The following is a 24,484-nucleotide window of genomic DNA, read 5'->3' as shown; positions in this document are numbered from 1 at the left end:
TAAAGCTAATTCAACACGTTCTTTATACTTTCGGGATCGAATAGGTGGCATAATGAGAAGGAAAAGGAACAAAAGCCATATAGGAGGCTATAATCCCAAGTGGGGTAAATTAGTACTATATAACGCTTGGGGGCAAGCGCTAGGATAGGAAGGGGATAGTGTTACGCCGGTCCATCCTCGGTACCGCGTCACATGACTCTTAGCACGTGATGGACCCTGCATGACAGGCATAACGGAATGTAGGTCCATACAGACCAAAGGTCCAGGACCTCTCTAGGTCCTGAACGCTCCAGTACAGTACGAAGGTCTATATAAGGGAATGGGATTTCATTACAATGTAGAGCTTCGTGCTCAAGAACAATCATTAGTTTCATTACTATAGTTACGAGAATTGCAACCAGTTACCAACCTTATTGAATTCCTACTTGAAGTTTAGTCTAAACCACCTCGAGAGAACTCTAGACACTTCCACGTGACCCTAGAGGCAGCTCCCGTAACAAAACCATTACTAAAACTAGTAATAAAGATAAATACTAGTTCCTTCTCTTTTTTTATATACTCATTTTCTAATTACTGTTTCTCGGCCTCAAACTCTTTAAAAGCTTCAATAGTATAAAGGTTATATTGAAGCATTTTACCAGCCTTTTCCTATAAAACATACTTCTGCCTTTATAGTCGAATAAGCCGAGCAGCTGCTTCAACCATGGTATTTATAACCTTCTCCTTCTCGAACTTAAGACACTCCTCTTTAAAATTAATATAAGATTAATTACTTATAGAATAACTATATATATTATAACAATCATTATTTATACTCTCTATATATTCATTACAATATATAGCATTTAAAAGCATTTGATACTCAAGGTTTTTTTCCAAATAGTAATTACATTTATAAAATATAATAATACCTTTATTTTTAAAACAAAAATAAATATTTTTATAATTAGTAATAGATTTTGAAGAACAAATAGTGGATATTATAACAAACAGAAAGAAAGGTATTACGGAATTAGTCAAGTAGGGAAAACTTATTTTATAAATGCTTGAGATAAGCACTAAGCTAGGAAGAGGATAGTGTTACAACGACATTCAATATACCACATCATATGATCAGGAAGTCATGGAATTAGGGATTCTCATTGGATCCTACTGCTCCTACCTAATGGGATACAATAGGATCAATAAAATAACAAAGAATAAAGGTCTATATAAGGAAATAGATTTCATTATAATATAAAGCTTTATACTTAAGAATAATTATTAATTTTATTACTATAATTACGAGAATTACAACCAATTATAATCTTATTGAATTCCTACTTGAAGTTTAGTTTAAACTATTTTGAAAGAATTCTAAACATTTCCATATAATCCTAGAGGCAGCTCCCGTAACATAAAGATATAATTGTCGATATTATTAGTTAATAATTTTCAAAGTTGGATTTATTTTTAATTCATTATATTAAACTTTAATATTGTTATAATATAAATGAAGTAGGTATACAAAAAAATTAAGGATTAAATGAATTAGTTTTAAGAAGCTCAGAACGTTGTTTTATTTAGAAAAAGGAATCTGGTTTTAAAGCTTGGATATCATTTATAAAGTATATCTTAGCTATAGGAAAAGCTCTTAATCCTTTTATTATATTAAAAAGGAAATCAATACAATAATAATGATTTCCAGTTGATTTGAAATCCTATAAAGAGTGGCATTTCATTATTATAAATAATAAATAGATTATAAATAATACTACTTTAGAATAACTTAAAAAGATCTTTATACCTTAAACAACCCTCTCTTTATCAAATGAATTAAAACTCTTTATATTAAACAAATATAAAAGTTATAAAACTACTGAATTTATATAAAAACACTTTAAGTATAATATACACCTCTTATTCCTTCTACTATATACATTATATATCCTACAGCCTTTTGATTTATTTGTTTTTTTATCTTTCAAAAAAGTATATAAACACTACCTCAATAAATTAACCTCTTTATTAAATTCTAAAATAATTGAAAAGACTAATTTCTTTATATACTATTAGAAAGCACAATTAAACAATTTAACAAAGTATAATATACTAATTGAATGAAAAGCTTCAAGTTTATAACCTTTAAATCGCATTAAGTTTATTATATTCAGATTATTATTTAAGAATAGTAATAAAGAAGTTACAAATCAGAATTTACTTTTTAATAATAATCCTATATATTAATAAAATAAGGAATCCACAATTTTAACTTTTAAAACACTTTAAAAAGCTAATTATTTAAGATTATATATATATATATTCCTTCGAAGTAAAGAAACCAATCTTTATACTTATTGTTAGTTTTTTAGAAAGATTATTAAGGAATTCGATATTAAGAATTATAAAATTCTATAATTTGGGCATTAAATAAAGCAATTAAAGTATTAATTAAAGTAAATCGTTTCTAAAAAGAAATACAAGATGAAAACTAATCCAAATTCGAAGTTTTCTAAGATTAAAGAGATTAGAAAGATACAAATTGAAATAGGAAACTATGAAATTGATATAAAAGATACTAATAATGATAATAAAAGTGTATCCTCAAGTATTTATTATAATGCCGAATAATTGTTGAATAATTAATATTTTAATATTATATAATGTAAATTTTTAAGGTGGTTCAAAAGAGGGGTGACCCGAAAGTAGGGTACCCGACTTATAACCTGTATACACCATCTTTAAATGACGGAGAATATGTCCCGAAGTACAGGAGATGGGGGAAATGCCAACATTGCCAACCCAGTAAAATGATCGTGGACCTCACTAAGATCAGGAAGACGTGGATCCTCTTATGTCGCTCTTTTCAGACCTTTGGACGACCTTCAGTCTCGGTTCATCTTATTTTGTGGAGTACTATTTGCAATTGCTGCTGGGGCACGTCATTATATCTTCATTATCTGTGTAGTTCTAGTCAGACGAAACTTTTCGGTATCACAGCTCTTCCTATAATCGGTATCATATTTGCACGCATTATTGATGTCTATCCGCCTTCCGGGGAGGAAGTTATTTCCCGAGTCTATCAATTGGTTGCTGTTGGTTAGGGTTTAAATCTTTCAAAGTCTCACAGCAATTGCTAACCATGCAGCGTGCGCTTATTTTATAGTAACATGGGGCTGGGCATTTTGCTGGGGAATCGTTGGCGATAGAGTATCGCGAGGTTTATGGATACAGATGGTCGACAGAGCTCTGGGACTTGATCAGACATGTTATGAGACTCAATGTCCAGATGTAAGACCGCGTATTCAGTAGGAAGATTAGAGTTAACCATTTCAAGATCACCAGTCGTCTGACTGCAGACGCACAAACAGTCCAAGCTGGTACAGCTGAGAAAGTGGGCCTATTTCTGCAATCTTGCAGTTATTTTGTTAAAGCATTTATTTTAGGGTTTGTTTTCAACGCTCGTCTCACTGGAGCTCTTTTTGCTGCGGTAATTTCCTCTATGACACTGGTTGTTGTCGTTGGTACCTCCACATTGAATAAATACGCCAAGGCTGCAGCAAAGAGTAATACAATCGCAAATTCAATCGCTAAAGGGGCTATGAAGGCAGTACAAGTGGCTCAAGCTTTTGATGCTTTTGATGCTTTAACAGATTCTCATCACAACAATCTAATTCTTGCAATGAGATACGATGCAAAAGAAGGTGTGACGGGTGCACTGATGCTTGGCAGTGTGTTTTTTATTGCGTCGGTTATATCGCTTTCAGTCCCATTTCATAACTTCCAATCGTCCCCACTGCAGTTTGCTGATCACAGGGTTTCAATTTAGATGTTGAGTCTCATCAAATGTTTCGAATAGTTTGGAAGGGCGAATTCTGTGAATATTTTGCCACTTTCAAAAGTTTGAAGCCATATTCAGTCTAGACTGTTGGAATCTTCTGTCTTACAGTGCTAACAACACAAAGGTTTCAGCAAATGCTGTGGCATTTTGGCAAGGCTCTAAGATGATCAACTCTGGCTCGTCTAGCAGTGCAGGAACTGTATATGCCATTGTCTTTCTAATACTTGACGCTTCATTTGTGATCGGAGCAGCAGGCCCATTCGTTCAATCCTTTGCAAATGTCGCTTCTGCTAGGCAGCGAATATTTGATCTTATAGATTATCCCAACATACCAATTAATGTGTACTCCGAGGAGGGAATTAGTTATGACAGCGAGACACTGGATACAGGAGGAAGCATTACGTTTAAAGATGTCGGCTTTTATTATCCAACACGCCCACTCGACACTGGTTTGGATTCAGTCAATTTTGAAATCAGAACTGGAACCTCTGTAGGCATTGTAGGCGTATTTGGAAGTGGCAAATCAACTATCACTTCGCTTCTCTTCAGAATTTATGACCTTTCACGAGGCTCTGTTCGAGTTAACGGCCATACAATACCTGAATACAATTTGGCTAGTCTCCGCGAGAAGATGGCCTTGGTTGATCAAGATCCAGCAGTCTTTTCGGGAACTATTTACTATAATATCAGATATGGCTACAAAGTAACTGCACTGGAAGAGGAACAGATGAGGAGAGAAGTGCATAGATGCTGCGAAGGCTTCTGATGCCTCGCAATTCATTGAATTGCTACCAGATGGATTGGATACTTGGCTTGGTGAGCTATCTGGTACGAGGCTCTCTGGAGGCCAGAAACAGCGACTATGCCTTGCTAGGGCCTTAGTTGGTGACCCTCCTCTATTAATATTAGATGAAACTACTAATGCACTTAATACAATCAGCGAAGCGGCTATCTTGAGCTCTCTTGCAATAGCAAGATCTTCGAGTAAGCGAACTACCGTGGTCGCGCATCGTCTTGCATCAGTGAGGGCTGCGGATAATATCATCGTTATGGGTAAAGGTCTGGTTCTTGAACAGGGAAGTCATGATTTTCTAATGTCGAAGCCCAAAGACTAAATTCTTCTCACAAAAGCCAACAAGTTGAATCCCTTAAATTTTCATCCATCGAAAAACTATCCACCCCATCTGACGAGTTTTCTGATTATGAGAATAAATCTATACAAGACTCGCCTAAAGAAGGTGGTTCTGAACTCTCGAGATCTTTCGGAACTTTTGCAATAATTCGGCGCTGTTTTGCTTTAACGAAATCTGAAATTCTGTTTGCTTTATTTGCATTCGTGGCTTGTGCTGCAACGGGAGGTTTGGTCATTGGCGCATTTATCGTTTTCGGTAACTTAGTGTCTTTAGTCAATGGCCCTGTCTCATCTTCTCGAGTAGATTTTTTCTGTCTAATGTTCTTCGTTGTTGCGATCGTTGCACCTCTTGGTTATACAACTTCTAGGTCCTGCTTTGGAATTGTTTCCGAAACTTCGATCATGAGAACCCAAGATTTATCCTTCCGAACAATATTGAGACAAGATATGAAATGGTTTTTGAAGCCAGGTAGATCTACCTCTGGTCATTATCTCTGTTATGAACATGGATTCCGGCCACTTGAGTGGACTTTCGGGTGTGATTATCGGAACTATGATATCCGGTTTTGTCTCGGTCGTCGGTGGGGCTATCTTAGCACATGCTGTGGCTTGAAAAATCGCGATTGTTCTTTTGGGTACTTCGCCAGTGATTCTCCTTGCGAGGTCCTTTTGGATACGCGTGTTGGCTCAAATATAGGAAAAGAATCAAGCAGCATATGTCGACGCTTCCGCATTCGTAACTGAGGCTTGTGGAGCAATCCGCACCATTTCTGCACTTGGAATAGAACGAGAAACTTCATCAAAGTTCAAAGTCGCAGTCAATAAGCATCAAAAGCAGACTTCTAGGAACACGGCGCTTAGCAATATACTTCTTGCTCTCACGCTAGCAATCACGTAAGTATCCTCCTTCGGTAGAGAGACAAATAGCTAATCAGCGTACAGATATTTCATATATTCTCTTGCTTATTGGTGGGGAGCCAAGCCAGAGAAAGAGGGATATTATTCATCTCGCCAATTTTTAATTGTTCTCCCCGCTAAATTGTATTCTAAATTGTACTCGGCTCAAGCCGCAGGACAACTATTCAGTCTAGCGCCGGATATTAGAAGGGCAAAGGGCGCCGCATCTCGAGTCTTTAATAAAAAACTAACTATTGACCTAACTAACAATTTGAACCCTGCGACTTCTTCTCCGGATAGGATCTCAAATGACATTTCTCCAATTCCTTCTGGTGCAATCGAGTTTAGAAATGTTGGTCTCGCCTAAAAATCTCGCGCCGATACACCCATATTCACCAACCTGAATTTTACCGTACAAGCTGGCGAGACAGTTGCTTTAGTAGGAAAATCGGGAGCTGGAAAACATCAACCATCTCATTGATAGAGCGATTCTACCATCTAACGTCTGGCGCGATTCTTCTTGATGGCATAGATGTCCGAGAAGTTCCTGTGTCTCAACATCGAGCACGACTCAGTCTCGTATCTCAAGATCCTGACTTGTTTTCCGGTAGTGTGGCCTTCAATGTTGGGTTAGGGGCTCGGCCAGGTCATATTGCGACAATGAAGGAAATCACAGCTGCTTGTAAAGCTGTCGGGATTCATGACTTTATCAACGGGTTACCCGATGGTTATGAAACGTGTGTAAATTCTTTCTAGATTTCACAAAGTTGCTAACAATTTTAGACAATGCGGTATAAATGGTTCTCAGCTGTCTGGAGAGCAGAAGCAACGAGGTGCGATAGCCCGAGCATACATTCGCGACCCAGAGATTCTGTTGCTTGACGAAGCCACTTCAGCTCTTGGTAAAGGACTCTATTTTGTTGGCCAAGAGATCAAACACTAACATACAACAGACTCGTATTCTGAAGCTCAGATACAAGAAGCAATCAAAACTGTCTCTCGTAAACGAACTACTATCATGACTGCACATCGTCTTACCAGTGTACAAAATGCAGAATGCATCTTAGTTTCGAGTGTGGCAAAATAGTGGAAGAAGGGAAGCACGAGCAATTGATAAATGGTGGCGGTATTTACGAAGAAATGATCAGAGCGCAGGATTTGGGTTAATGCGAGTTTTAACGTTCATTTTACTTCTATAGCATAGCGTCAGACTTGCTTTTCATATCTAATTGTACAATACTATGATTCCATTACCATAGATAGGTGGGATTTGAGCGATGGTACGGAACACGACATGAATTAGGGACAGCTAACACGACGTTTATTCAACCCTCAACGGCTTATAGATCAGAAGATAATGCAGGAGTCGAAACGTTCAAGAAAGGAATTCAGCATAGATTTGCATTTGTTTATATACCAACCACTAGTGAATAAGTGCTCGTGTCTCCTTCCAACCAGGCAAACAAACATTGTTCACATATTATTGAATCTCGTATCGTCGTGACAATCCTCATCCCGCATCGTCTATTCCAACACAAGTTACACAACAAGATGATGCCATGTTTTCGATATCTCCAAAATTATCCACACCAATCATTACACCGCCGCTGATACCTCACAAGTCGACACTTTGGTGCAAACGCTAATAATATAATGCAGGGCTCTAATCCACTTTACATATTGGCCATTCCCTTTTGCCATCTGATTCTCCGGTACCGAGTAGATTTGGTTTTCCTTACGTGGTGACTCCACTGCATCATTTCTCCCATTGAGGTTACACATCTCAAGTCGAGCCCAACCTGCATCATGCCACATTACGAAATCTAGGACGACAGAAGTCCTTCCACTTTCCTCCATATCGAGTTAGTTATTCAAAGCCAGCAAGTTTTCCCATCGCTTCGGACATGCCTATTTGAATCTAGGAGATCTGCATGGTGACTATATAAGCTGCATCGCACTCTTCTAGTATAATTTACCAGAGGCAGGAAAATGTAGAGATTAACAGGGATTATGATTATCTTTTTCATCTGATAAAAATTTTTCATCGCTAGTTTCTGGAATTGGCCAACTAGATTGATTGAAGTGGAGAATCTAATTGGAGCAAAGGATCTGATAACGAGTACGAAACAATGTGGACCGATGTCGGTGAGTGGAGAATGAGAGGGATTCTTCAGGAAAGTTTCAACAGGTTGGAAAAGTATGTATCACTGTACCATTGCTCCGTAGCTCGAACCTTGGTATGTATCTTCGTATGAGCTTCTTCTCAACCCTCCCCCCCCCCCTGCTCCGCATTTATCCGTCATGCCTTTACAAATTTCGGGACGGATCTGATAATTTCTCTTGGCAACTCTAAGTGGAGAATTTAGAAAAGTTGTCTCCGAGGTGAATTGTTCATTGGTTTGTCCTCTTAACGAAAAAGTCATGTCGCCATCTACTACTAGAAGAAGCTACGACGAGCACCCCGCACACACGTTCACATGCTACATACGACCTTTTCGTGCCGAACAAATGTAAGCGCGTAGTGACAGAGAGGTCATTGACAGCTTGTTGGGGACTGGAGTAGCTTTAGTGGATATTCACCGGTAGGATTACTCGAGTACAGCTATGTACGATCAATCCATTCACATAACTCTAGCGACGCAACCGAGAAGATTAACCTATAATATCCAGAAGTAGAAAACGTCTACAATGTAGCGTTCAAAGAGGAAAGCATGTCCGATGTACACATCAAGAAAATCAGACAACGTACAGATCATATCATGTCAAATATCGGTCGAGTCAGTCCATTCTATTCATACTTCGTGCACAAATCACAAATCTACCTTCCATATCCTCGTTGACACCATTCATATTCGCCATCCCTACAACATCATTCTCATCATCCATGAATGATCTTTGGCTGCCCCATAATAAACAGGAAAAGGTCCATGTCTAGAATCAAAATACACATATGCTAACCTGCCATTATACCTACCAATGACAATGAGAAATCTTGGCATACATGTTCTGAGATTTTATTGTTGATGTCCCCCATGTTCTTGCTCAGGTAACTGAATTAATGATTCGAGATTCTATTACACAATACTTCAGAAATCCCATTTACATTTTTCTGTTGACTGAGAGATACACATATCCTTTACAATAAGTATCTGGACTCTTCTTTGTTTTGGTCAATTCTGTCATCTACTTTTATCCATCAGGCTTTATTATTCGCCCTTTTCCCTCTCTGCATCATTATCGAGATCACATATCAAATTATTTTTTGATTTTATTTTTAAACTGATCGCCCATCTGTTTATTCGACCATAATTCATCGCCTCTCTCCTTCATCTACAATTATCCTTTTAGATATCCCAAATAAGTCCTCCTTACCTCAAATATCAGTCTTATCTTGGTCATTCCGTCATCGATATACACTTTATCAATTATCGATAATCTTGGGCTACTGTACAAATTAGTTCAATTCGTCAATCAACCAATTGAACTTCTTAACCGACATACTCCTTCCCCCAAACCACCAAACGCAGTTACCGCCAAACCCATACGGCTTCGTACCAATCCGCACAGCTTTAATAGTATCGGACGCACGGCAAGTTCACACTTGTATTCAACGGCAGTTGCACGAGACTTCGAAGGAATATCGAATCTCCAATCAGAATCCTCGGATTGCAAAGCAGATTTTTGGGGTCGAGGTATCATTATATCTCTTAGGAAAGTACAATTTTTGGCATCTGGAATAGCATTATTTAAGAAAGAGGGAATATTCTTTCGGTGTTGGTTTTTTGGGCAATACGAATCGTTAAGGATATCCGAATAAAAGTATATTCGGATCACCCTCAAAAGTTTGGAAAATCAACATACATATAAAATCAATTGATCAGTAGTTTTGATCACGTTACATTCATATACAAATCTATACTCGTTCTCGAATCGAAGTAAGAGAAATGGCTCCTTCAGCAATCAGCACTGGTAACTCACCCGAGGGACTTCGTCCCGTTGCGATCAATGGCGAGAAACTCATGTCTTCTCTGAAGATGAACAATCTCTCCCTCTCTCTAGAAGAAACTCTTACTAGTAACTCCTCAACCGAAACCCTCGACTTAATCTGTGTTGGATTCGGCCCAGCCTCCCTCGCCATTGCCATCGCTCTCCACGACGCTTACTCCAAATCCTCGTTACCCCCACCAAAGGTTCTTTTCCTCGAGAAGCAATCTGAGTTTGCATGGCACGCCGGTATGCAAATCCCTGGTGCTCGCATGCAAATCTCCTTCTTGAAGGATTTAGCTACACCCCGTGATCCCCGATCCAAGTTTACCTTCATCAACTATTTGCATTCCAAGGGACGCTTGAATACCTTTATCAATTTGAGCACTTTCTTACCTTCTCGTATGGAATACGAGGATTACTTGCGCTGGTGCGCTAGCCATTTCGAGAAGGAAGGTTGTGTGAAGTATGGTGCAAATGTAGAGTTAGTTGTTCCTTCATCGCCTTCGGCTGAAGATGGAAAGATTCCGGGCTTCACTATTACTTCATCCTCATCTTCTGGAGAGACAGTCACACACGCAGCTAAAAACGTTGTCATCGCTGTTGGTGGAAAGGCTATCGTTCCTCCTGTTTTGCAAAATAAGCCTTGTGTATTGCACTCCTCGCAATATGCTACTAGCATCGGAAAGATTGAGAAGTTGCAAAAAGAGACCAGAAAACCATTGAGATTTGCGATTATTGGCAGTGGGCAAAGTGCTGCAGAAATCTACAATGATTTATGGGAACGCTTTGGAGAGGAGACCGGTGTTACTGTTAAGTTGATTGTTAAAGGCCAGAGTTTGAGACCTAGTGATGATAGTCCTTTGTAAGATTTCTTTCTTTCTCGTTATCAAGAGACATAAAACTAACAATTGCAGTGTGAATGAAATTTTCGACCCCGATCGTGTAACCCCTCACTACAACCGCCCCTCTAACCTCCGTGCTGCGGGTATCGTCCTCGACCGCGCCACAAACTATGGTGTTGTCCGTCTTGAACTCCTCGAGCATCTCTATGATAAACTCTACATTCAACGTATCAAGTGCGAACGCACTGGTGCTACCCCCCGGGCAGCTATCGTTGTAAACAGAAGAGTAATTTCAGCTACACCTTCTCCTTCCAACGATTCTTTGAGACTAAAGATTGTTACTGAGGAGGGAGCCGAGAAGGAAGAAGAGGAGTTGGATGTAGATTATATTTTCACCGCTACTGGTTATAGAAGAGATGCACATGTTGAGATTCTCCGCGGGTGCGAGGAGCTCGCTACAGGCGAAGGAAGTGATGTCAAGGGGGAGAATGGACCTGTAAAGGGCAAGTGGGGAGTAACCAGAGATTATAGAGTCAAGGTGGTCGATGGAAAGGTACAACATGGTGCAGGACTCTGGTTACAGGGTTGTAATGAGTCGACGCACGGGGTAAGTTTCTTTTCTCTTGTATATTTATGAATAAATACTAACATATCCCAGTTATCCGATTCCCTCCTTTCTATCCTCGCTATCAGAGGTGGAGAATTAGTCCAGAGCATGTTCGGAGAACAACTTGCTCAAGAACAAAAGAACTAAATCTGTCGCGCTTTCTTTGTCATTCAAGATACCACAGTATGCTGTAGCGCAACGGTTAATTCTCAGAGTAGATCATTACCGGTGCTCAGAATACACGAATAGGTTGTCGTTTGTTGTTTGTTGTTGTTTATACATATTTTTTTCTCAGGTGGTGGTATTATTAGCGGAGGAGTAGAAGATAAAAGTGAATCGTGTGTATAGAACTGGAGTTTGGATTTGTGGATTGGAAATTATGTTTATACCTCTTGATTTATTGTGTCTTGTTTTTGTGATGAATGGTGAGTTTGCAGAGATGGTGAGATGGTGAGTTTTTGTAGAGCTGTTTTGATGGGGACTTGTTCATGTATTTATGAGATGCTATGATGGGTATTTCAACAACAAGTTGGGACGTAGTTGGTAACTCGTACTTACGTTTATTGATAGTGAGAAGAAGTCGCTGAAAGAGTGCTGAAAGTAAATAAATTAAAGCCTGTTGTTCCACGATGTATTGCAATGGCTTGCGAGACTCTCAGGAATGGATGAAATCGTTTTTCTGATAGGAGGAATCCACGGATTTCAATATCAGAGTTGTTGATGTGATGATAGATATGGAATCGTGTAGGTGACTACCAGATCGATGAGAGATAAATGTTCAGAGAGTTTCCAGAAGCGTGGTATAAAGTAGAACTGCTATATCTTGTAGTTCTAAGATAATGGTACTTAAGTGCCTGTTTCCCGGGGAGTGGAGATCGAACCGTCACTTATGCAGGTACTATTCCGAGATATTCAATGTACTATTGATCCGCTCAGAAGATTGAGGTTCATCATCAGGATGATAATGTGGCACCCATTGTAAGCCTCCAAGTGTATTGAGAGTTTATTCTAATTTCAGGGTCACAAAGCAGTGCAATCATGAACATCAGTCAACTATCGGGAATTCAATCCAAGTACTTGATCATTTCAAACATTTAGACTAGGCTACTGAAGAATAATCTTCTCATCCTTGGTTCTATCCTACGCCGTGAAAAGTCTATTCTTGTCGATTTCGTCTCCTCCAAGATCTAGCGTCCTATCCAGTTGTAAAATCCCCAAAACAGCAGCTAGAACATCCCAGCTTGACTTCTTCATAGCTTCTGGGTATTTGAAGTCATGCTTAGCTACCTCGTCAACCTACTTATGCCGACGAGCCATCAACCATTCAATGTACTTTGGTTTTGTCGAGCCATTTGGTCCGATACACTTTAAGCCCAGTCGTAAAATGAAGCTAGCGCATAGAATCACTTGTTGGGAAAGCAAAATGCCTCCCTTACATTGATAATGGGACGACAGAAACAGTTGAGAATCATTCTTTGGTACTTCTGAACGATCATCTTAGACAGGAGATCATATTAACTTTATGACTCTTCTTTCCTCATCGTCTATGAGTCCAAATGTCTGTTCCGGAAAGTCGCTCCTCATTTCCTTACCGATTAAACATATATCATCGCCATCCTCTAAGCGGACTCATGACTCCGTCGATTGCAACCCAATATCAAGAAGTATCCCGATAGAGAAAAATCTTGCGTAATGGTCGACCATTATGTCGCTCTCCATCTACCACAAACCGCCTCATTCCGACTACAATGTTTCTTCACCAGAACTCTGCAATGTATCGATCTTCCATTTTCGTAGCCTTGCGTTTTCTATTCCAGATAATGCAACAAGCTTGTCACTTGGTTTGGTGAAGTTGGCGCGAGAGAAAGCTTTCACAATATAACAACAATCTGGCAGGTGTTGATGAGAACGCGCGGAATCCTATACTTCCACAGAATCCAATTTTCCTGCGGCGATATTCATTAAACTTGAGTGAAATCTTGAAAGGAGAAGTCTCACAAGCGGTTCACTCTCAAAATTCCCAGAGCACACCTGAGAAGCACATAAATGGATTGTAAAAGGTGGGAGAAGACGTTTCTAGACAACCCAGCCACGGGTACCTAACCGGGTGTTCTTAACACCATGTTATCAAATATAGTTCTAGGCACAGGTATATCTTGAATTTGAAGGCTAGCTGCACTCGAGTCCGATCAGTTCCATTGAAACAGCATCCCTCTCTCGGCGAAGTCCGCCATTACCATCGGTAGAATCCGAGGCTGATGATACACCACTTCTTTTTGCCCATCCGTATTCGTCACTCGTAGGATAAACTTCAAACTACCAGTCTTCATTGAATCTTGTACGATGTAAAGCGAGTCTATCCATATGTAGCGATAGACTCCAGAGCACGCTTTACTGGAACGGCATCCTTAAACGTTCGAGGAACTGATGTTAGGGCGATTTTCTTTTCGAAAAGATAGAGAGTTGCTTATCGAATGTGTTGAAATGTCATTGAAGTCCTAGCAGTTTCTACGGGCTAAATAGAGGGTTTAGGTTGGGTCAAGGACCTTAATCAAAACCAATCTTATAGAAAAATCGCTTTCTGCTCTTCCCACAACTACCAGTCTTGTTCATAGGAAGCCAGTTCTTGTTTTTCGTCCCGCTTGATTGATCGTTGCATGCCCGGTGATTTGCTAAACAGTTGTACAGCCAATCTTGACAGATCTGTAGGTACTGACTAGTATTACTTGCACAACAGCTAGGGAATGATTTCGTGACAGCCTACCTCTGTCAAGATCTAATTGACGAATCCGATGTGATAGGAGATAAGATGTTGTTTTGAACAATATGATGTCTCTTGTTTTCATCCTAGATTGACAATGTATAATAGGAAGTTTGATTGCTCGATCAATCTCAAAGTCGTTTCGCTACACGAACCTCCCCATACTTGAACGTAAAGACTGCATTTTCCTCTAGTCTTTAAAACTAGATATGAGCCCAGTATAGAATTATAACGTGTTTGTTTGGAAATGAATCCATCAGTGCACAATAACCTTTCTAGATCTTTCCTTCCATCTAGACAAACCAGACTCTCGCAAGAATGACAAGAGACCGTAGTATGAGTAGATGTTGCAACATCATGTAGATTAAAAGGCCGGCGGAATTGAGACTGCGATTGCAAATTAATAAGCAATGCTAATAGATGGTTGCTTAAAGTAATATAATTATTTAGGAAGGTGCTCAACCCTCGCATTCCATATTTTTCCCAACAGGTATCTCCAATCGCTCAATTCAACACCAATAATCATTTCCCTGTCCTTATACCACACTCTACCAATTATTTTCAAAATCTAAAAAAAAAAGACACGTATTAAGCCAACTTCTCATCAGCCTTCGACTCATCAATGGCACGTGTTACGGGTTTAGGTTCAACATGTGATTTATCCGCATAATCCCCGGCCGAGAAAGAACCCGTTGATGAAGTGTTGATCGGTGGATCTTCGTGCCAAAAGTCTTTCTTTCTAATAGAAAATGTTAGCATCTAGTTTCTCAATTTGAAGGATGTCTCAAGAAATTACCCCTTCGAAGCTCTTACGACCCAAGCTGGCAGAATACCACCCTTAATCTTGTATGTCCATGGCTCCTTGAACTCCTTATCGTATGGTACAATACGACCACCGGAAATCTTCTCCAACGCCCAAGTTATGGTGTTGATAATCATGTATGATATGATACCGGCAATTAGACCGTACGCGATGGAATATGTGAATGGCATCACAGCCAATGTAAGAAAAGCTGGTAGTGCATCGCCCCAATATTTCCAGTTAATATCCTTAGCAGCTTTGCACATCATGGCACCGACGATAATCAGAGTGGACCCCGTAGCCCATGGTGGAATAGAAGCGAAAATAGGCGCGAAGAAGATCGAAATAAAGAAGCAAAGGCCTGTAACCATAGCAGTGATACCAGTTTTACCACCCTCAGAAATTCCAGCGCCGGACTCAATGAATGCCGTAACCGGTGATAGCCCAAAAAGTGAGCCGATAGAAATGCCGAAAGCTGCATGAAAAAAATTAGTGTGATTGAAATGAAAGTAGGTAAGTAATTCTCACCATCAACAAGATATGCTACAGCTGAACCCTCGAAATCTTGAGTCTCTTCATCAATAGCGCCGGAAAAGCGTGCCATAGAATATAGTGTTCCCGTACAGTCCAAAATATCAACATAGAGGAAAGTGATCAAAGCCAGGCCAAATTGACCAGTAACCCCAGCTACGTTCCAGTCTTGTGCCACAAGTGTCTCCTGAATTCCATGGAAGGTAACAACTTTCTTAAAGAAGTCAAAATTGGCATCACCGGTAGGATTGTTATGTGGAAAATAGGTGACCGGACTATTTCTTGGCCAGGAGGTGATCGCTACCAACAAAATACCAGCAATGATTGCACCCTTCACGCGATATGCCATGAGAATTGCAGTCACAAAACCACCGCAGAAGATTCCAATCCACATAGTAGGCGAACGCATTTTAGTTGATCCAGGGCAAACACCAGTATCGTCGAGGGCACTAGCTACACATCCTGCAAGTTCAAGAGGGGTAGACTGAGACCCTGTGATAACTCCGAGACCTGCACTGTATCCAAGACCAACAATTGCTATTCGATAGTTAATATCGAACTATTTTCATGGTAATATTGTGCTTACTCAAATATAGACCGATGCCTACTCCAGAAGCGAGTTTGATGGAAGCGGGGATGATTCTCGCTAGCCATTGTCTCAATCCAAGTAACGATAATGCCACAAACACAAAACCTTCAACAAAGACCGCAGTAAGGGCAAGTCTATATGAAACAGGCCCAAGCCCGTGAAATCCAACAACCGTGTAAGTAAAGTAAGCATTCAGACCCATCCCTGGAGCTAATGCAATTGGCATGTTTGCGAATAGTCCCATGCAAAATGACGTTAGAGCAGAGATGGCAGCGGTTCCAGTGATGAAATCTCGACGGATAACCCCAAGGCAAAGTTTGTAGTCAACATCGGTGGCACAAGTAGGATCAGTCGTATCAGTACAAACGCAAGTTCCACCGCTATCTGTGAGAATGGTGGCATTAACCTGAATTCTCGATGTCAGCTGATGCCGACGACCGAGCCAACCTAGCCTGCAATAAACTTTTGAAGGAGAGACTATCCTTCCCGTGATCGTGAACGATTGGATTAGGTGAAAAAATAGAGATAAGAACATACAGAAATAATATATGCCATTGCGAAGAAGGTCGCCAATCCAGCACGAATTTCTGTCAGAAACCTTGATCCCTCTCTCGACTTTACATGACCAGAGCCTTCAAGACGAAATCTTCTGCCAACGATGCTGGCAGCAACAGCATCGTTGAGTTTGGTATCCCAACCAACCATGATCAACCAGGAAATTCTCAACGAGATGTTAAAATGGAGTGTAGTTGGATCTTTGGTCGGTTCGTTCCGGAACACAGAATTCAATGGAGTCAAGACACTGTACCACAGCAATAACTATATACCCCTCTGGAATTCGCCCGCATTGAAAAGTCTTATCTTTCTGATAATCAAAAATTTGAAGATTCTATTTGTTCGTGTGAAAGTGCTGATTACCGCCAAGCAACCAAGCTGCTAACTTTTTGGCTTGGCCACTTGGCAGCTCCGATATTGGCCCTCATTTACCAGTTAGACGTTCCAAAAGATAATCCTCACCGGACCTAGCCTCTCGATGGGCCTAGTATCATGCTAATATGGTAGATTACCCCCGGCTGATATCGTGTTGCTTGATAATTACATCCTTCATCATCATCTTGATACACTTCTGGTAGCTCGGTAGATATGGTGAGCGCTAAATAGATAACCTATCGTTCCGGACTCAATACATTTGAGTCGGTCTGTAGCTTTCACGCCTACATCCGCCCATCTATAAGGGGAGTTCCGAGGATTGGATATGCAATGGAGTAGGGGATGCGGGGACTTTCAGCCTTAGAGACTTGATGGCCTATCGGGGGGGTGGAAAGTAATCATGGCTCATGTCGGCGATATATCGGTGAGCGAAGGAAAGATAGCCTCAGGCTTGTGGGAACCCATCAGAAGCTCAGAACATGGGTTCCAGAAGCTCAGAACACCCGATTGCGGCGTGTAGTGGCAAAGTATCCGTGCATTGTTACTAAACAAATGTCAAATGTCAAATCTGTATGTTCGGGCTGAATGATTGAGATTGAGTTTTGTTTGCCGATGTGTGTATATAATGCGTGTAGGAGATGTGGCTTCAATGTTCTGATTGGCATATCAATCGAAGAAATTGATAACAACATCTTCTGAGCTCTGTAAAAAATATTAATAGTAATTGTGCTAAGGAAAGCAAATGCATTGAATGTTCATATAGCAGGTACCTTGAGATTACCTGGTAAGATTTCTGAGAACCAAAAGTGATATACACACCATGTAGGTCGATATGCCTCATTTTTGATAGGAACACATCTGGTTGGATTGTGAGGTGATGCTTCCTGTGATGGATCATTGGGTATCAGTCTTGCTCAAAGAATGGTCACAAGTATATGATTCAAAACATTGCTGTACTTCACTTATCTTCCAGAGAAATAACATTGTTGAAGGCCAATTAGAAACATCAAGCAGGAATGTACCAGAATGGCCCTTGCACGTGATACTGCACTCACGTTGAAATATGATTAAGCGAACAATGAAGCTCCGATGCTCCGACTTCTTAAAGTTTAGCTGATGATGATAAACTCAGTGCCACCTATGCTTTGGAGAATTTTGTGAATAGCTTCAACGCAACCCTTTCACTTACCAACCTGCGCAATGGCGCCTCTAGTGGATAATCCCATGATTGCATCTGCAACATTGCATAATCCATGTGAGTAAACCCCCGCCATTCAATAGTTGATGCACGATTCTAACTTATCTTAGTACCGCTTTGGTTGCATACTTATATCTGGCCCTTCGCGATTATATGGCCTGTCTTCTTTCGATACTATCTCTCGCAAGATTTATACGATAAACATATTGGCGGGCAGGAATGGACCTTTGTGTGGTGTGGGACAATCATCACGGCGCAAAGTTTAGTATGGCTCAGCACACATTGGAATATTAACTTGAGATCTCTGTTCACTTCGACATCCGCAAAGTCTGTTTCAACTGCCCAGCTCATTAAGGTTCATCCTGTTACGAATGCTGGATCTGCGGATTTCTGTAAAATAGACAGAGATAATGTAGGTTGATTGTTTTTCTCCCACAGTCGTCTTGACTAACTCCTCTTCAGGCTGGTGGAAAAAGCAATGTCTCTTTCCTCTTTCAAAAACGTCGATTTCTCTACGATCCATCAAAGAACTCGTTTGCCCCCTTGACATACTCAATAGATCAAGAGCCCAAGCCACTTTTGGAGACATATCAAAAATCTAGAGGTATCGATTCGGCATCTGAGCTTTCCAGAATTCATCAACATTATGGCGATAACACTTTCGATATTCCGGTCCCTACTTTTTCAGAACTATTCAAAGAACATGCAGTCGCACCATTCTTCGTCTTCCAAATCTTTTGTGTTGGGTTATGGATGTTGGATGATTACTGGTACTATTCCTTATTTACCCTGGTCATGTTGGTAGGATTTGAGAGTACTGTAGTCTGGCAACGCCAAAGGACCTTGACCGAATTCCGAGGAATGAGTATCAAGCCATACGACATCTTCGTTTACCGATTGAACAAATGGGAGGAAACACAAAGCGATAAACTTCTACCAGGAGATCTCGTTTCAGTTGGTCGAACAAAGGAGGATAGTGGTGTAGCTTGCGACATGATTTTGGTTGAAGGAAGCGCCATTGTGAACGAAGCTATGCTCTCTGGAGAAAGTACCCCTCTATTGAAGGATTCAGTGCAACTCAGACCCAGCGATGCAGTTCTAGAGCCGGAAGGTCTTGACAAGAATGCATTTCTTTATGGAGGAACAAAAGTTCTACAAATTACACATGGAAATACCGACGAGGAAAGGCCAAAGATCGCTTCGGGCGTTCCATCTCCCCCAGACAATGGTGCTATGGCTATTGTTGTAAAAACTGGATTCGAGACATCGCAGGGAAGCTTGGTTCGAACTATGATTTATTCTACCGAGCGGGTATCCGCCAATAATGCTGAGGCATTGTTCTTCATTCTTTTCTTATTGATTTTCGCAATCGCTGCATCTTGGTATGTTTGGGATGAAGGTGTGAGAAAGGACAGAAAACGATCCAAGCTTTTGCTTGATTGCGTCTTGATTGTCACCAGTGTCGTGCCCCCGGAATTGCCCATGGAGCTCAGTCTTGCAGTCAATACTAGCTTGGCAGCTCTTAGCCGTTATGCTATTTATTGCACCGAGCCATTCCGAATTCCATTTGCTGGGCGCGTTGATGTCGCATGTTTCGACAAGACCGGTACATTGACTGGAGAAGATTTAGTCGTTGAAGGTATTGCTGGTCTAGGTCTAGGTCATTCCGGCACCGATACCCCCCGTGAAAACGATGGTGCCCACAGCCATATCACTCCTGTCTTACAAGCTTCATTGGAGACCACATATGTGCTCGCTACGGCTCATGCCCTAGTCAAATTGGATGAGGGTGATATTGTCGGAGATCCTATGGAGAAAGCTACATTGACTTCGTTGGGCTGGACACTTGGGCGAAATGATATTTTGTCTAGCAAGGTTCAAACTGGTGCACCCTCATCTTCGGTTCAAATCAAACGCCGTTTCCAATTCTCCTCTGCCCTTAAACGTCAAAGTTCTGTCGCCTCATTGACCGCTCTCAATACCCAAACTGGTAAGAAGATTCGTTCTACTTTCGTTGGTGTCAAAGGAGCTCCTGAAACCATCATGAAAATGTTGGTCAAGGTTCCTGCGGATTACGAAGAAACCTACAAATACTTTACCAGGAAAGGATCGCGTGTTCTCGCTTTGGCCTACAAATATCTCTCCACCGAGTCTGAACTTGGCTCTGGCAAAATCAACGATCTCAAGCGTGAAGAAGTGGAGAGCGAATTACATTTCGCTGGATTCTTAGTCTTACATTGCCCTCTCAAGGATGACGCGAAGAAAGCTGTACAAATGCTCAACGAAAGTAGTCACCGAGTCGTTATGATCACTGGTGATAATCCTTTAACCGCCATCCATGTTGCCAGAGAAGTTGAAATTGTGGACAGAGATGTTCTCATTCTTGATGCACCAGAACACGATGATTCAGGAGAGAAGCTTGTATGGAGAAGTGTTGATGATAGTATCAGCATTCCTGTTGATCCTTCCAGGCCTATTGACAAGAAGATTATCGAGAATAATGACTTGTGTATCACTGGTTACGCTTTGTCTAAATTCAAGGATCAATCTGCACTTTCTACCATTTACCGTTACGCATGGGTATATGCTCGTGTATCTCCAAAACAAAAAGAAGAGATTCTCACCGGCTTGAGAGATCTTGGTTATCATACTCTCATGGCTGGTGATGGAACAAACGACGTTGGAGCCTTGAAGCAAGCTCATATTGGTATTGCGTTACTCAATGGCTCGCAAGAGGATCTCAACAAGATTGCCGAACATTTTAGAAACAACAAAATGAAGGAACTTTACGAGAAGCAATGTCAAATGATGACACGATTCAACCAACCAACCCCTCCAGTACCCATATTGATTGCACATTTGTATCCGCCCGGACCTAAAAATCCACACTACGAGAAAGCTATTCAACGGGAAGCCGATAAGAAGGGTATTTCAGTAGCTCTCATGGAAACAGCTGCCAACAAAAGCAAAACTGATGACGTGGAAACGATTACTTCGCCTGGCGCTCAAGCTTTGATTAATGGTCAGCAAAACAAGCCGACTTTGAATGATGCACAGAAGAAAGCAGCTAGTCTTGCCGATAAAATGACTCAAAGTCTGATGGAGGCAGAAATGGATGACGACGAGCCACCTACAATCAAGCTTGGTGATGCATCCGTCGCTGCTCCATTCACCAGTAAACTGAGTAACGTCATTGCCATCCCCAATATCATCCGTCAAGGTCGTTGTACACTTGTTGCCACCATTCAAATGTACAAAATTCTCGCTTTGAATTGTCTCATTAGCGCCTACAGCTTGAGTGTTTTGTATCTAGAAGGTATCAAATTTGGTGATGGTCAAGTGACAATCAGTGGAATGCTCATGAGTGTTTGCTTTTTGTCAATTTCCCGGGCTAAGTCCGTGGAAGGTCTATCCAAAGAAAGACCACAGCCAAATATCTTCAACTTCTACATCATTGGATCTATCCTTGGACAATTTGCAGTTCATATCGTTACACTTATTTACATCGCCCGTTTCTGCGATAAGATTGCTCCGTAAGCTATAGTTTCCTCATTTTCACTCGCGTAACAAGTACTAATACTTTTTCAGACGTGATCCAGACATTGATCTCGAAGGAGAATTCGCTCCATCACTCCTTAACAGCGCTGTCTATCTTCTTCAACTAATCCAACAAATTTCGACATTCGCAATCAATTATCAAGGTCGTCCATTCCGTGAAGCCATCTCCGAAAACAAAGGAATGTACTACGGTATCATTGGTGTATCCGCAATCGCTTTCTCTTGCTCGACTGAATTCATTCCTGAGGTGAATGAGAAGATGAAATTGGTCCCATTCTCATATGATTTCAAAGTAGTTATGACGACTACAATGATTGTGGATTATCTTGCGTGTTTTGTTATTGAAAAGGTGCTCAAAGCTCTTTTCAGTGATTACAAACCAAAGGATATCGCGATTAGAAGACCAGATCAACTTGCAAGAGAACAGAAGAGGATTGAAGATTTGAAATTGGAGGCGATGAAGGCAGAGGAGGAAAAGGCTCAAAAAGAGATTGAGGAATTGGAGAAAAAAATTAGGACGAAGGGTAGATCATGAATGTTATCAATAGCAAAGTAGATACGATACGCAGGTAGATTGTATATTATAGATTACTATTGGGGGTTTCATCATTCTGTCTGATGTGTTTTGATACTGTGTAATTGATGGATATCAAGTCATTGAATTCGTTTTGTATTGATTCTCCGCGTGCTATGTAGCATCTTCTGTACCTTGAATTTTGTCAAATTTCCATTAGATCTGTATATCACCTCCTCCAAGATACCGAATTGAGCCGTCTTTTAAGAATCAAAGAGTCCGGTATCCAATCTGTTGGCTGCATCATGAGATTTTTAAATGTTGATAGATGGAGGTCAGTCAGTCCAGCAAAAGTACATCGCATAGACAATTAGATACCAAGTATCGGGTATGAAAGATTGTTGATGACTATGAATACGGATATGGATATACAATCTCTATGTAAGCTAGTATCAAACACCACCCCTTCTCTAGACATCGAAGTCCAACTACAGCTCTCGAGTTAACGTAGTATGCTTCTCATGCAGAGAGTAGATCTATATTTTATTGGTCGGCAATTTGTTGTTTAATATTCAAATTTTGAAGATCTTGAAATATTGGGGGCATTAGAAGGGATTGAGAGTGAAAGAGGTACTCGAGATCCTGTGCGATTCATAGGAGCTGTAGAATCTGATGAGAATAACTTATCAACACAGAAAGAAAGATAGATGGATACACGAGCCCATTTCGATTCACCCCAGTGTGGGGAAAACAGGAATTGAAAAGAAAAGAAAATCTAGAGTATTCTCTTCTAAACTTCCTTTTTTCCATACAGTAGCTGTGATAGAAATCTGCTGTCAGGATTTAGGAAGCTGAGAATTAGAGCTTTGAGGCTGAAGAAAAAGATGCTAGTGGGTAGTGGCACTGTGGAGTCTGGACTCCCAATATTTCCGCACAGGGGGCGGCATTGTGTTCTACCTGACTTGAGTTACTTACTTGCTTACTTACCTGTGAAATCGTCCTATTAGGTGATATGGAGTCGGTATGGAATCCTGGAGCTGGATATCTATATCACAGGATAGGGGACTATAAGAGAACTATAAGAGAAGTAATATGGCTTCTTTGGGTAGTGGGGTGGAGTTGCTTGGTTCGGTACTGGATGCACGCGGTAGGAGTTACTAGTTAGTTAGCATGTGAGTAAGTCAAGGTTACTTCATCATATTTTATATCGTTTGTGTGAAAGTTCTGACCTTTTTCCGGGGTTTCGAGTACACATACTCGTGTATATCAATTTGTTGTTCTTTTGATTTTCTATCTCATGCATACATACATACACGGGGAAGACTTGAGCATCCAATTTTAGAACCCCCCGTCGGTTCTTCCCACTCAGTCATGATTCTTTCCCACGATACCTTGAATTTCCCGGAATCATCATCCTAAGGAGGAAATTCACGTACGGTATATTCGAACTTCATTCTAAAACTCGCTAGAACACAAGATTAATCTTCCGGATTGGAGACTAGTCTATCCGCTCACAAGTCACAACGCTAGAGAACGCTGCATCAAGGATATCATCTATCGGGTTTCTTTCCGAATTACCTACAGAATACGTTTAGGAGCGGATAAGTGCAACGAATTGGGGAATATGTTTGTGTGATCAATGATCGATCAAGGATATTGGGGAGGTGAAACATTGTGAAAGGATGGGTTTGTATTTTGTCTGGATGAGGATGGATGAGGATGGAGGATGGGTGTGTGTAAGGGGTACGGTACTCTGTACATGATTATTCGCTTTTGGAGTAGGTACTATTGGAACTTGGATTATGACTGGGGATTATGTGTTTGAGAAGTTCGGCTAGAGTTTCCGTTATTTTTGATATTGATACTGATATTGATATTCGTGCTTTGGTGGAGAAGGTTGGGTTGTGTGCGAATGCAAAATGGATATGATTGACAATTGGCAGGGCGTGCGGATAGGAGGATCTAGATCCCTAACGTTCGTCTCAGGTGCCGATGAATAACTCGAACGGTACTTATTGAGTTTCGGTAGATAGGTGTGAAGGATAATCGCCGATGTATTTTATTTCAATGTCGGACATCCAAATTTCATGGAGAAGCAAGGTTATGAGTTGTAGTATTATTGTCAATGTATACCAGTTCAGGAGATGGAAATAGCAAAATGGTCATGAAGAGCTCAAATTTCATTCATAACTAATGCATACATACTCGAGTACATAAATATGGTATCTCTTCATCCAAACAAGCCAAATCATATGTGCCAAGTACTGACATGCTAAATATCCGAATCATCCACGCCAATCGCACCTCATGAATTAT

General features: G+C 40.7%; 5 protein-coding genes across 5 annotated transcripts; 4 read left to right on the top strand and 1 right to left on the bottom strand.

Annotated features, from left to right (window-relative positions):
* Positions 1-2,789: 2,789 nt before the first annotated feature.
* Positions 2,790-6,216, top strand: EAF01_006802 (uncharacterized protein; the record flags this gene model as incomplete). Its single annotated transcript, XM_038915056.1, has 8 exons — positions 2,790-3,078; positions 3,128-3,270; positions 3,317-3,710; positions 3,952-4,523; positions 4,579-4,873; positions 4,924-5,421; positions 5,666-5,846; positions 5,895-6,216. The coding sequence occupies 8 exons, from the start codon at positions 2,790-2,792 to the stop codon at positions 6,214-6,216; spliced, it is 2,694 nt and encodes an 897-aa protein (XP_038770011.1).
* Positions 6,217-6,509: 293 nt separating this feature from the next.
* Positions 6,510-7,287, top strand: EAF01_006801 (uncharacterized protein; the record flags this gene model as incomplete). The annotated part of the gene is made up of 3 exons (XM_038915055.1): positions 6,510-6,586; positions 6,633-6,751; positions 6,803-7,287. 3 exons carry the CDS (start codon positions 6,510-6,512, stop codon positions 6,934-6,936), a joined length of 330 nt encoding a protein of 109 aa, XP_038770010.1. The 3' UTR covers positions 6,937-7,287.
* A 2,506-nt stretch (positions 7,288-9,793) lies between these two features.
* On the top strand, positions 9,794-11,432 carry EAF01_006800 (uncharacterized protein; the record flags this gene model as incomplete). The annotated part of the gene is made up of 3 exons (XM_038915054.1): positions 9,794-10,698; positions 10,751-11,285; positions 11,337-11,432. 3 exons carry the CDS (start codon positions 9,794-9,796, stop codon positions 11,430-11,432), a joined length of 1,536 nt encoding a protein of 511 aa, XP_038770009.1.
* Positions 11,433-14,634: 3,202 nt separating this feature from the next.
* Positions 14,635-16,673, bottom strand: EAF01_006799 (uncharacterized protein; the record flags this gene model as incomplete). Its single annotated transcript, XM_038915053.1, has 5 exons — positions 14,635-14,785; positions 14,843-15,323; positions 15,377-15,916; positions 15,966-16,374; positions 16,506-16,673. 5 exons carry the CDS (start codon positions 16,671-16,673, stop codon positions 14,635-14,637), a joined length of 1,749 nt encoding a protein of 582 aa, XP_038770008.1.
* A 1,425-nt stretch (positions 16,674-18,098) lies between these two features.
* EAF01_006798 (uncharacterized protein) lies at positions 18,099-22,189 on the top strand (the record flags this gene model as incomplete). Its single annotated transcript, XM_038915052.1, has 4 exons — positions 18,099-18,153; positions 18,207-18,508; positions 18,559-21,629; positions 21,685-22,189. The coding sequence occupies 4 exons, from the start codon at positions 18,099-18,101 to the stop codon at positions 22,187-22,189; spliced, it is 3,933 nt and encodes a 1,310-aa protein (XP_038770007.1).
* Between the last annotated feature and the right edge of the window lie 2,295 nt (positions 22,190-24,484).

The sequence above is a fragment of the Botrytis porri genome (genome assembly GCF_014898465.1).
Source record: "Botrytis porri strain MUCL 3234 chromosome Unknown BPOR_008, whole genome shotgun sequence".
Taxonomy (NCBI): domain Eukaryota; kingdom Fungi; phylum Ascomycota; class Leotiomycetes; order Helotiales; family Sclerotiniaceae; genus Botrytis; species Botrytis porri.
Note: the sequence above shows the minus strand (reverse complement) of the source record. Positions and strands in the feature narration are given on the sequence as shown.